Genomic DNA, 13,448 nt, shown 5'->3' with positions numbered 1-13,448 from the left:
TTGTAAATGACATTGATGTTTTACACATACATTTGCCACAGTTATAAATATCGTGACTTGGTCACAGTAGTTCTTTAAAAATCCTCGCATACAAAACAGAGAGAACAGATCAGATCAGAACTCGTCTAACGGCTGACGACCGCGTCAACAATGGAACGTCACGTCCTCCACCGTCACTTTTTGAAAACGTTGTGAATCAACAAGCGAAAGAAATAAAGTCATTTTAAATGCGACACATTCTCAATTCTATTGAACGTCTGAAATGAAGGAATGAAAATACATAGTGTGTTTGACAGACCCATTTATTAAACATCCCCTGTAGAACCACCTCTGAAATGTATACATCATGGAGAGACTTACTGTACACTTTACATACATTAGAACGCATCTCTCTGTAGTCACGGTCACATTAGTTCATCACATAAAGCTTCATTTCCTTCTGCGTCTCCGGCTGCCGCCACAACCGTCGTCTTAACTATCAACCAATTCTACTGTACAGTGTCCTTCATCGTCAACGGGAGGTGCTGGCTAACCTGAGGCTCCGTGTGCCGCCGTGGCCGCACAGCACAACAATCTGCCAACGCAGAGGTTCTTGAAAACTAAAAAAACTGCAGCTTTATATTCGTCATAAATACATATTTTATTGTAGCCCTTTCCTTTCTGTGCTGTAAAAATACTGGATTTAAAACAACGCTCCTTCAAACAATGCCCTGAGCTGGAGGCAGATCTATTACAAACTGTTGTGTGGGTGGAAGAGTTCGGTAAACAGACCTGAGAAGCTTTGAGCCGACGTCTTCACCGCGTCCAGCTCTCACGCGTCAGCAGTACGGACCCGGCTTTGTAAAGTCGGCCCACATCGCCACGCGATCGGCGTCGGCAAACGTTGTTGTGGCGACTATTTTGGAGAAAGTGCAGCGATTGTACGGAACAGCAAAGACGTGAAAATAGTTCCAGTCTGGGGGGTCAGTGGGGTTGATGCCCAGGTGCTCCATGCACAAGCCCAAATACACGTCTTCAATGTAGACCGCTTTGACATGTTTGGCTCCCTCCAGCAGCTTTTTCGGGAGGTCCAAAGTGAGGACGTAGCCAAGACCCAGAGCATAGCGCGGGTAATATGACCTTGGGAAAACCTCGTGGGGAAGGAACCATTTTGAATTTGGATCTCTAAGAACTTGACCACCGTTCGCCACAAGTCCCGTCATGTAGTTTGATTTTGGAGCGTTGGACAACATCGTGACGAGTCTGGGAACATTCAGGAACATGTCCGAATCGATCTTCATGGCGTACGAGGCGTTGGAGCAGTAGGCGTCCAGCCACTCCATCATCACCATGGTCTTGATGGTCAGGTTCTTGTAGCAGTCCACGAAGTCGCTCTGGATCAGGTCCCGGTGCTCTTTGCTCTCCTGCAGCAGCTGTTCTCGGAGCTGCTCGCCTCCCTCTCCAGTGTACAGCCCCAGCTGGAAGATCACCGTCACCACTTTGTCCAGTACCACACTTTCACTTCCCCATGTTTTACGGACGACGTCTCGATCGGCCCTGTTCTGTGGCGCCACAGGGACCATCAGAACCACGAAAGGCTTCTGCTCTGCACATTTCTGCGGCTCATTCATGATGAAGTGATACTGGTAGGGATATTCCACCAAATATGGACCTGGAGACACATAAGGAGGCGGGGTTGTTGGCACTGAGTCATTGTTGGATTGGTTGGTCTCAGCGGGGACAGTGACACTGACGCTGCTGCTGCTGCTGCTGCTGCTGCTGTTGTTGTTGTTGCTGTTGCTGTTGCTGTTGACGGTGCTCGTGGTAGCACTGGTTCTGCTGGTGGTTGTGATGCTGGAATTTAGCATTTCGGCTAAAGCCTCGTCCATGTTCAGCGTCTCTGAAGGAACCAACCACCTGTGAGTGGTGGAGTTTGCCGGATGTTGCAGCCACCAATCAGGGTTCCAGTCCATCGCCATTCCCATGATGTTGGTGTAGTAAATGATGAAAACGACGCCCGAAAACACCAGAACAAATAAAAAACTGCGACGTCGGGAGCTGCAGCACCACCTCCTGCTGCTGCTGCTGCTGCTGCTGTCGTCGTCGTCCACTGGCTTCACTGTGTCCGTCAGTCTTTGGCTGAAATCAGACATTCATTTCCTGGTTTGTTTTTTGCTTTTTAAAAAAAAAAACTAAATAAAAAAAAAAGGATCCAGAATCACACACACACACACACACACACACACACCTTTGTCCCCCTGTCGTCCTCACACTCTCCAGCATGTTGGAACTTCCCTGTCTGTCAAATGGAGGTTTGATGCTTTTCATCTGTAGTGAGAAAATGAATAAGAGGGAAACACGAGTCACATGACAACAAGCGACAAATCAGAGAGGAACCACAGCAGCAGTCGCACAATTATTTATCACAGAGTCAAAGTCCTTCACGTACCTAATCCCAGGGTGTGTGTGTGTGTGTGTTCTTCCAGACAGGTGTGCTGCTGTAGAAGAAGAAGAAGAAGAAGAAGAAGAAGAAGAAGAAGAAGAGCAGACGTTACTCCTCTGAAAAATTCATGGCAGGATTCAGTTTCTCTCAGGTGTCAAAAAAGCAGCGCGAGGCATGAACATGTTTGTGTCCAAATGTCCCCGACGTCCCTGTGACATGTTCCAGCGCGACACTGAAGCAGTGTGGAGAGTTCCTCACTCAGGTAACCATAGCACTGTGTGTGTGTGTGTGTGTGTGTGTGTGTGTGTGTGTGAGGTGGTTTATTTTTGCAGGAAGACACACCTTTGTTTGCTCCTCCCCTTTGGATTATGTGGCTCCCAGCCAATGAAGGTTCTCCACAGAGGAGTGTGTGTGTGTGTGTGTGTGTGTGATGTTTACACAGGACTTATGTCGTGGTGCCTTGAGAGGAGGTTTGATTTTGTTGTGCTTAGGTTTGTGGTGAAGTTAAAGAAGGCAGCGCTTCGCTTCTAAATTGTGTTCATACTTTGAAAACCACACCCATCACAAACTTCATATCTCGTCTCGAGTGGAGTCCGGAGCATCTTTATTCCCTCGTCTTTCATTAGGGCCTGAAACGGCCCCTGGCAAGGAACCTGAGTTAAGTTGGTTTAAGGTTAGGGTTAGGGTTAGGCCGGGTGATTGATGCAAGATTTGACACTTGCTCCAATGTCATTTATTAACCGTTGAAGTAGTTAACTGTTGGCCTTCAGCCTTTGATTGAATTAAATATTCTCACAAGGACAGAAATGGGGCGTTGCCTCTCTGACGTTATGTTTTTAGATATTTGACAGCAATGGTGGACAAAAAGGAATTGGAAAACATCCAGCAGTTGGATGGATGTGTCCGTTTTAGAAGCTGCCCTTTAAGTTTCGGTGTAACAAGGTCACATTACCGAACTACATTATCCTCCACATTATTATAATAATAATAATAATAATAATAATAATAATAATAATAATATGTGTGGCTTTCCGGTACTTTTTTAATGTGCATAAAAACTCTTGAAATTTGACATGGACGTCTGGTAGGCAGAAAAACACACAGGTCACAAACCTGTTCATAGTCCCAGGGCTCTATAGCGCCCTCAGACGTTGGGTCATGGTCAGACAAAAGTGTTCAGATTGGGGTGAAATATGACGAGTTTGTCGGGCTTACTCCAAAGTTTCTTGTGGAATTCTTTTAGAAAAGTTTGACACGAGGGAAAGTGGCCAAAACTGCCTTAATTGATCTTTTCTAATCGTGTCTAATTCGCACACAGTTGGATTTTTACCACCCAGAGGTCGGCCATTTTGATGATTAAAAGGCGTGGCCTCAACGCTCCCACAAAGTTGACGTTACAATGGCAGGAAAACTACTTTAAAATTCCCCTTTTTTGAAAAGCTTTAACGTAAACAGAACTACGTGAAATTTCATCGGATATGACAAGTTGCGCCCTTTCACGACTGGAGTGCAGTTCTACTTACAATAGTTATTTTAATCATTGTTCATTATAATATCCATTATCATAACCTTTCGTTTGAACCCTTTAACACGCTCGATGTTAAAGGGTTAATTACGCAAAAAAAAAACAAAAAAAACTTTATTGTTAATACACTATTTTAACATGCGGTAAATTGTAAATAACTCTCAGATATTGAAAGTTATTCTGGAAAAACGGTCCAAAGCACTTAGTTACAGGACATTTTCTGGTGCAGACGGACATTTTGAGGCTTAGGTGCTGATGTTGCTTGGCCAGAATTCTTCAAACCAGTTAAAAACACACCAACAACAAGCTAAAGAGGAATGATTTCATGTTAAGAAACCTTTATTTTAAAGATCTGATTTATAGCTAAAGGATTTCTTACTCAGAAACCAGGAGCAGAAATGTCATTCAAGTTTAATAGTAAACTGGAATATCTTAGTAGGACAAAGATAATTCGAAGTGCAAAAAAACCTTCTTGAGAAATGTATGCACTGCTTTTCTGTTATTTGTCATCTACTGTAAGTCGAGAGGAGCCTGGAGCACTTTCTCTTTTCTATGATAACCTTCATAAAATGTCTTATCTTGATGTTTAACAAGAACCCGACGTTGGATTTACGAGATCGAAGCACAGACAGGGAGAACCATGTGGAGCTGATCACCTGATTCTTTGTTTAGTTCACAGCATTTTAATGGAATTTTTCTCTCCCCAGAGCAAAGCAAACATCATTGTTTTATTTCCTCTGGACTGTTGGGAGTGGTAGCAGCAAACAATACAACCACTCGTTAAACGGCTTTGGATTTGGAGGTCCAAAGACATTTGGTGTCTGGGACGCTCCGCAGAACCTTTGGTGGATCTTTGATCGCGACAAAGAACCCAACAATGTCAGCGACAAAGAGTAAGTAAAGTACCACTATGTTTGATTTGAACCTCCACATACTGTGTTAATCTTGTGCGTTATATTTCATCCTAACTTTTTACTTGTTTTATTTTAGTTTCACTTTTGTGTTTCATGACACTCTGTACTGCACATTCTTATAGCCTCTGTCTATGTTTTCATACAGTAAAGGGGAAAAAAAAGGTGCTAAATGCTCGGTGTTCTAAGGGTTAAACAACAAGTGCGTCTTCACTGGACAAACGTGGAAAGTCGGACTTGTTTAAGAGCATGGCAGACCACAGACACAAAGCCTGGAGGGTGAGACAGGAACCATGGATGTCCTCAGTCAGTTGAAAACTGATCTGCGGGATAAAAAAATAAACCTGACAAACTTGTTTTAAAGAACAGGAGAGAGTCTGCGTGTATCTGTGGACCCACACACTGATGAGGCCAAGTTTCCTCAACACAAACACAAATGAAACTAAAGCCACGTCTTTTTTTTGTGTGTTTGGTCATGAGGTATTTTCTGGGTCAATTTTCTTCGTTTTATTTTAAAACAACACACGCATAAGACAATTCAATTTTATGAAAAATAATCTAAATTTGTTTTAACTTATAACGGCTCACTTTCAGCTTTTATGACCAGTAACAATTACAAACAAAGGTGTGTGTTAAATTATAGTCAGCTTCATCTAAAAAAGGTAAAAGACACTTAAGGTTTTAAGTCAAGGTTTCTTAGTAAAATGTTCTCCCTTAAGCCGCAGAAAGTTGCATTTAAAAATCCACACACATGGAAACAAGAGCAGCAACACAACCTAATGAATCGTGAAAGCATGCATGGGTGTCGTCAACAGGACGAGTAAGGAGAACAAAAGCCTCCAACGGAAACCCTTGAGTTGTCGTAAGGTGAATATTTGTGTTTTGAGTTACCTGGGTCATGGGCGGCCTCTTCCTGCTTCATTCAAAGTTGTGGCTGGAGGCTGAGGACACCTGAAATGCTGCAGCCAGATGACCGGGCTGAACCATGTGTCACCATCTCACGGGGAGGATTGTGTTTTATTTGGCTCGACTTAATCTCCTACACGACAGCTGCTCTGCTTTCCCATACGGACCACACCCCAACACAGGGAACTGAGCGCCAAACATTTTCAAACACATTTCTGCTGATTACAAACAGAGAGTGTAACCTTTGGACTTCTCCCACACAGTTGGATGACACATTTACTTCTTCTTTTTATCATATCAGGTATTAGCTGTGGAGCTCGACTCCTCATCCCAGTATGTGGCTGTTTTAGTCTGACTTTGCGATATTTGATTGAATATAATTTTAGTTTTAGACTTACATGTTCATATGTATTTTAACTGTCCAGTTTTAGTCAGACTAACGCCAGCTTAAACTAACATCAAAGGGAAAAGCAAATGAGCGTCGGGAGTCGCTGTGACTATGAGAGGAAACAGTCTTGTACCATTGACTTTATTTATTTTGACTTGGTTCCAGGTTGGTCGTCTCGGGCTTGGAGTCAGAACTAATAAGGAACAATAGAGAAAGGTTAAATAAATATCATACACAATAGCTACTCAGGTTCACACAGGATCCTGATCCTGGTCTGCTTTCCCAAATGGACCACACTCCAACTTTTAAGATCATTTGGGCTGATTACAAACACCGCCCTGGAAAGCTATCTAACTATCTGTTAGCTTAAATCTATCTATCTATCTATCTATCTATCTATCTATGGCTTTCTCTCTATTTATCTATCCATCTATCAATCATCCATTTATCCCACCTTCCACTTCCCCCTCCCCCCAAAATTCCTTTAACTTCCTTTTCCGGTTGTACGTGATGACGCAGGAGGGCACGTTACGAGGTAACGTCTGACGTCATATCTTCCAGCTCAGCCGCCGCTGTGTGGCCGAGTCCGAGCTCCCTCCCCCCGCTGCTCCGTGAGCCGCTACCCGCGGATGACTGTCATCCGCCGGCGGAAGAAACAGCTACACGGCTCCTGCCTGGCTCCTGAGTGCGGAGCTTTGGGCGTCATGGCGGAGTGAGGCGGTACGGAGGTCCCGGGACTGCAGCAGGTTGGTGTTCGTGTGACTTTTGTGTTTGTTGTTGTTGTACAGATTGTGAAATCATTTCACGAATTAGCTTTATCGCGTTCACATCCTGCGCACACACACACATTTGTAACCAGTGTTTGCACGTGCTGTTGACTCAAGTCTCCACCTAACATAAAGTGACATGTGTCCGCCTGACCCGCCTTCTATTGTCTCTCAGCTTCAACTTCCCGGCAGGACACACCTCGGGAGGTGGACCGGGGGGGCAGAGCATTGTGTTTAGGGCCCCCTTTTCATTTCATAAGAGATTCAGAGATTTCAGATAAAAACAAATGTGCTTAATAACACATACCACGTCAAAACAGGGATTTCTTCTTCCACTACATGGTACCGGCACGGCTCAGCTCGGCACAGGTTGTTTTTTTTTTTTGCTTTTCCATCAGTGATAGTACCTGGTGGTTTTTTTAGTACCTGCTCTGTCGAGGTTCCGAGTGAGCTGACGTCAACAGACCGCCGGCCACTGATTGGTCAGAGAGTGTCGTCACTGGAAGAGTCATGAGTGCGACGTCCGACACAAGAATCAAAGCGAACGATGCCGAACTGTAGATGAGTTAAAAAGACTTAAATGTGTTAACATCAACATGTTTGGAAGGACATGTCTAAAATGAAAAGTCTGGTGTATTTAGCGACAGCACTGCTGAAAATCAAACCGCGATGAGTCGCGATGAGTCGAGACGTGCCGCACCAGGCGGTGTTTGTGTAATGTTGTAATTAATCGGAGAGTGATAATTGCCCTGATTTTCCTTCTCCGACACACAAGCATCTGTGGTGATGGTGCTGGACTCAGGTGAAGTCGCCATGGATCGGGTCGAGGGCGAACACATCGGCAGCTGCAGAGACCCGTTGGAGCCGGATGTCAGAGCAGATCCACTCAAACCCACCAGCCCTTCTGCAACAACCAGAACACCGTCCAAGAAGAGCAATGCAGCGAAGAAAGAGAAGGTGTCCCACAACGGGCTCCCAGCCCAGACCCACCACAGTCCAGTGGAGAAGAGGGCATCGTTAAAAGTTGGCGCCACACCCAGACCCCCGCTTCGCCGTCCCCTCAGCCTGGAGATGACCCCCAGGAGCCTGCGAGGGTCTCAGGAGCAGATGGCGGACAGGCGGCCTCCTTGGCGCAGCGGCTCTGCTGCTCCCTCACCTCCAGCTCGCAGCCTGACCAGCCCCAGTCTGGGTGCAGGTGGATGGATGCGGCGCAGTGAGAGCACCTGCTCGGTAAACTACTCCCTGGGGCTCCGGGCAAGCAAGGGGCAAATGCGACCTGCCACCTCGCTCCCGCACATCGCTAAAGGGACGGGGGCTACGTCGCAGCCCGCACCCGTCAGGTCCTGCCTGCTCGTCGCCCTGAGGCCTCTGAACCTGGAGCAGGAGAAGCAGGCTTTCTTCCAGTCGGATTTCAAGTACGAGCCCCAGTTTGAGTACACTCAACCTGAGCCGAGGTCTGTGCTGGAGAAGTACCGCGAGGGCTCAGGCCTGTTCCTCGAGCAGGTACGGTGTGGCCTGTCAGGATGAAGCCATGTCACGGCTGATGAAGATGATAGTGATGGTGGTGTCTCTGTGTTTTCCCCCGCAGGCGGTTGGAATCATGGAGTGCGTCCTGAGGAAGTTTGGCTCTTATGAGAACTTTGAGGTGGTGACCGGTGGAAACGTGCTCTCTAAAAGTCAGATCTGGGCTGCGGTTCGCAAATATCTGCAGAAAGAAGGCTGCGTGGGAGAGGTGAGTAAAAGTATCTTAGCAGAAAATGATTTTTATAATGTAAAAGTCTTTAAGTATATGACATTTACTGCATCAAAAGTCATTTTCTGATATAAAATGTGCTTAAGCTTTAGAAGTAAAGAGCCACGGTGGCTCAATCCTTTACAAATACAGACCATAATACCAGCTCCTGTGTGTTTTGAAGGTCGTCGTGCGTCTGTCTGATGAGCTGCTGTCTCAGGCAGTGATGGTGGTGGAGAGCTGTCGTCCCACTCTGACCATTAACTTGGCTGGAGCTCGGCAGCACTGGCTGGAGGGGATGCTGAGGCATGAGATAGGTACGCTGCAGCTCACAGACCCTTCGCACCCTTCGCACCGTCCTGGCGTGACTGACAGGGTTTGGCATGCGCACGTCTCATTACCGTAACTCCTAGACTGTTTGATATCTAGAAAATCCTCATGTGGTGGATAGGGGGAGGAACGTGGAGAACCCAGAGTAAACCGACGCACACACGTGGAGAACATGCAGACTGACCAGATTGTGTGGTCCTTGTATGTCTTCATGTCAAATATAGCTGTGGACGTTTGTCGTCTTTCAGGGACACATTACCTGCGAGGTGTCAACAACAGTCTGCAGCCGTGGGCCAGCGCAGACGGCAGGAAGCAGTTTGGCCTCAAACCGGCCAACCCTACAGAGGAAGGCCTGGCCAGCCTGCACAGCGTCCTGCTGAGGAAGCAGCCGTATCTGTGGCGAGCAGCTCTGCTCTACTACACCGTCTACCACGCTGCCAGCATGAGCTTCAGCCAGCTCTTCAGTCACATCGCACGCTTCGTCCAGAACCCCGACGTCCGCTGGGAGTACTGTCTGAGAGCCAAGAGAGGACAGACGGACACGTCGCAGCCCGGTGAACCAACACACACACACACACACACACAGGTCTTTATGGCCATCGTAGTTTTACATCTGTTATCTATCAGTTTTACACGGAGAGTCACGTCTCCTCAGGACATCTGTAATATTAATGGCTAATTCACACGGGTTAAGAAACCTCAGTAAAACTACCACAAATGGGAGCGGTCAGTCGGGGTAAATCACTCCGGTGTTTTTAGGACAGACAGACGGGTGTTTTTGGGACAGATAGACAGCAGGAAGAGGAGAGACTAGAAGTGTGTCCCATGATTTAGGGACTGACTAAGTGTGTGTGTGTGTGTGTGTTGTCAGGCTGCTTCAGTAAAGATCAGGTTTACCTGGACGGAATCCTGCAACTTCTCCGCCATCGAAGGTCCATCGACTTCAAGATATTAACGTCTTTAGGAAAAGTGAGTGGGACACTACTCGTTCATTCATTCATTCATTCACTCGTTCAGGAAACAGGTCTTCAGTGAATAATCAAATGAAAGAGTGAACACTTCACAAGGCTGTTGCTTAAAATTCATGAACAAAGTTTTAACAGATCAGAGGTAAAGGAGCTTCCTGAGCAGCTGCTGCCCCCTGCAGGGCAGACTCAGTAGTGACCACAGTTACTGACCAGGTGAGGGGATTTTCATTCAGTCAGAACATGTTGGTGATGGTGATGGTGTGTTAACCCACGGATCTATCACAGTATCAACAATATTATTCTCACACAGTCGAGGTATGTTTCTACTTTATTGACGATGTCGTGTTTTAAACAGCATTAAATCAAAAGAAGAAATAATAATAACAAAGGAATCAAACCTGAAGCCAAATCATTATGAGGTTTGGGAAACACTGATGGACATTTTCTGACAATTCCTGGACCAAAAAGAATTGATGACTCAAGAAAACATCAGCAAATTTATTGATTATGAAAATAAAAGTTATTTGCACCCTTCATTAAAATATACTTTCATAAATGACATGTGACCGCACAAGTGCTAGCGTGGATGCGATTATAGATGGTTGTTGGTACGATTGTCTGTTTCAAATGTTTCCTGATGACGTCATGTTACGATGTGTTCGTGGACTGTCCGTCCTTGTTTTGACGAGAGTTTAGTTTACGGTGCGTTCCCGTGTATCGGAAGTCAAACCTGGGAGTGACGTCACATGTCGCGCACAAACGAGATTCAACGTGGAACAAATTAGACGGAAGTGATATTTAGCCGATATCCTTTAAAAATGGGATTTTCATTGTCTGAGTTACAACTCATTGATTGTTTTAAAGGAAACGACTCCTATTTATTGTCCTGAAACGTAAGGATTCAAGCAAATTGCTCCATGCTTAAACGATCTAACTATTAAACTCTTTCAGAACAGCAGAGGAAGACGGTCTCGATACATTTGCGTCCACGAGTTTAACCGCCCTCTTCGTCGCACACAGGTGTCGTACAAGGACGTGGCGAGGCTGCGTCCTCTGGCGACGCACTCCAGGACCAGAATCCCGCACTTCATGCGAGACCCAGAACGGTACCTGCAGCACCTGGACCACATCGTCGCGGTGAACGAATTGGACGACTCGACGCTGCGGCGCCTGCTGCCGTGGCCGCCTGAACCCGAGAGGACGGAGGCGGAGGACGCCGGCACGCCGTCGACGCCATGTGTGACGTAAAGAAAAAAGCAAAACAAAACCACTCGGTGATACGAAGTTTGCTCCGAGCAGCGATTTCTGTAAAACTTGAACAACACGAACAAAAAGGGACATAAACACAAACACCTCTTAGCTTCACTGTTGTCTAATGCATGTCACAGAGGCCCCTCCCACTATACAGTTACCTCAACACTGCTACGCTAACATGTACCCGACGTTATAGCTGTAGACTAGTATTTCACACACATATTTAAACGTGTTCACAAAGCTTTATTTATGTACTTTTGTTGTTTTTTTACTTCAGACTGAATGTCACTGGTTTTAGCTTTATACCTTTTATTTCATTTTTTTTTACATCGTAGATTATTTGCATTATAAAAAAAGGACACCAAGGACACACATAAAAAAAAAGAGAATGAAAACGGGAAGAAACAACTCAGGCCTGAATCTGTAAAAAAAAAAACAAAGTCAAGTGCCACTGGACTCGGTCACATATTCCCGTTTAAATCGGATCATCAGCCGTTTCTGTCTGAAAGGTGTCCTTGGTGTCTTTGGATCAGTTTGCTACTGTGATCATGTGACGTGTCCCCGACCTCCCACCTCCGTCCTAGTAAACCCAACTCTTTTTTTGTTTTGCACCGTTTCAGGAACAGTTAAGCATTTTGGGAAGGCTGCGATTGTAAAATTCGTAAGACGAGGTTTGAGCCGCACTGTTATCTTAGACAAAAAAGGGCCAGAAGAACTCACTCATTTAACAATTTGTGTGAAAAGAAATCCAGACGGCCTGATGGGGGTTAAGAGCACTTTTTATCGCAATGTGCAATCATATCATATATTGTCCCAGCCGATGAAGGCAGCAATGACGTCGTCATTGAGGAAGAGGAAACGACCGTCTGACTGAGGGGCCACACACACACGAGTACATGAGTGGCTGAAAAACACAGCGTGGACCGGAAATGGCAGCATACAATGGACAGGTGGATGTTTACAGTGGCGTCATAACAATAATGTACTGTAGGGGGAGAAAAAAAAAAAAAAGTTCTACTTTCAGCTCCAGCAAAGAAAATGGAGTCGCTTATTTCCCAAAAATGTCTGACTGTTCCTTTAACCTGGCGCTGAAGTGCCAGAGTGGCATCTATTTTTTGTTGTTTGGTTTTTTGACACAGGAGGAGGAGGAGGAGGAGGCGGGGCTGTTGTTGTGCGTGCCTTCAAATTAATAGAGCATTATCAGCTGTAGCTCGCCATGTGTTTGTATGCTGCTTTTTACCGCGGTTGACCTTTAACCTTCAGATTTCTAAAGTGATTGTGGGCCTCGTCGTCGAGGACGTGGTGGGCTTTATAAGAACCACAGTCCCGAGTTTTTAACCCGAGCACTTAAAACAAAATGTGAACACTTGTGTGATACAACGATCTGAAGGTTATCACATCATATACACACACACACACAACTTAGCACTGGGTTTAGAGAAATCCGTGAAGTTTTTATCCACATGGAATGGTGTGTTGATCTGTTTCCGTGTGGATAAGGCAATAAAGATCCACTTTCTTATAAGTTAGCTTGAATGTGAAAAAGATTCTCAGAACTCTTGCTTGTCTGTCACGTCCCACCTTGTTTTCAGTGTCACTACTCTGTCAAGTGGTCGAGGTCTCCAGTTAAAGGGAATAAACCCAAAACAAACCATGATTGTTGAAAATATCTCATGGTAAGTAAATTATGAGCTTAAACAAGTACGACACGAGGTTCTCTTTTACTCTAGTAACTGGGCTTCCATATGCAAGACAGATGGGGTCCACGAGAGCAACATGGTTCATGTTAAACGATCAATTTTGCCATTTTACCAATCAGTAGCAGATTTTAAACTAGGGCTGCAAGAATTTTCGATAACTTAATTAATCCTAATTATTTTTAAAACAAGCTCTCAGATTTTTCAGCTTCTTAAATGTGAATCATTCTAAGACATCTGAGATGATCATCGGAACCAAACTACTAATTGATCGAGAAAATACTTGATGAAAATTGTTAGTTGTAGCCCTATTTAAAACCCATTTTCTCTGAAAACGCAGTCCTGTTTAAACCGTGTGTGCGACAGGCCATCGTTCATCCCAGACTCGCCAAAACAAAAACGAATGCACCAACAGTGTTTGATACGCACGAATGTTGCACAAGTGTTTTATGTTCTGGAAAACACCTTCAATTCTCTGGTTTATTTATTAAATTGTGCACAAAGTAAACAACGTCTACGTCTGGTTTATCGATTTGAGAAAAAAAAAA

The 13,448-nt window shown here is 45.2% G+C and overlaps 2 protein-coding genes across 5 annotated transcripts; one reads left to right on the top strand and one right to left on the bottom strand.

Moving 5' to 3' along the window:
• Positions 1-284: 284 nt before the first annotated feature.
• LOC122772038 (beta-1,3-galactosyltransferase 1-like) lies at positions 285-2,462 on the bottom strand. Its single transcript, XM_044029672.1, has 3 exons — positions 2,429-2,462; positions 2,228-2,307; positions 285-2,118 (listed from the first exon to the last, which is right to left on the bottom strand). Exons 2-3 carry the CDS (start codon positions 2,305-2,307, stop codon positions 819-821), a joined length of 1,380 nt encoding a protein of 459 aa, XP_043885607.1. The 5' UTR covers positions 2,429-2,462; the 3' UTR covers positions 285-818.
• Positions 2,463-2,483: 21 nt separating this feature from the next.
• Positions 2,484-13,408, top strand: LOC122772037 (uncharacterized protein KIAA0895-like). 4 transcript variants are annotated; one of them, XR_006360731.1, is made up of 9 exons: positions 2,484-2,684; positions 4,655-4,840; positions 6,714-6,898; positions 7,695-8,422; positions 8,508-8,651; positions 8,836-8,968; positions 9,230-9,535; positions 9,853-10,162; positions 10,970-11,031. XR_006360731.1 is itself a non-coding variant. In XM_044029669.1 (9 exons), the coding sequence occupies exons 4-9, from the start codon at positions 7,706-7,708 to the stop codon at positions 11,195-11,197; spliced, it is 1,626 nt and encodes a 541-aa protein (XP_043885604.1). In that variant the 5' UTR covers positions 2,484-2,684; positions 4,655-4,840; positions 6,714-6,898; positions 7,695-7,705; the 3' UTR covers positions 11,198-13,408. The 4 variants fall into 4 exon arrangements, 3 of the variants coding, with proteins under 3 accessions (XP_043885604.1, XP_043885606.1, XP_043885605.1); XM_044029669.1 differs by having other exon boundaries at positions 9,853-9,950; positions 10,970-13,408; XM_044029671.1 differs by having other exon boundaries at positions 9,853-9,950; positions 10,085-13,408.
• Positions 13,409-13,448: the final 40 nt, after the last annotated feature.

This window comes from Solea senegalensis, linkage group LG7 (assembly GCF_019176455.1).
Source record: "Solea senegalensis isolate Sse05_10M linkage group LG7, IFAPA_SoseM_1, whole genome shotgun sequence".
NCBI classification, from domain to species: Eukaryota; Metazoa; Chordata; class Actinopteri; order Pleuronectiformes; family Soleidae; genus Solea; species Solea senegalensis.
Note: the sequence above shows the minus strand (reverse complement) of the source record. Positions and strands in the feature narration are given on the sequence as shown.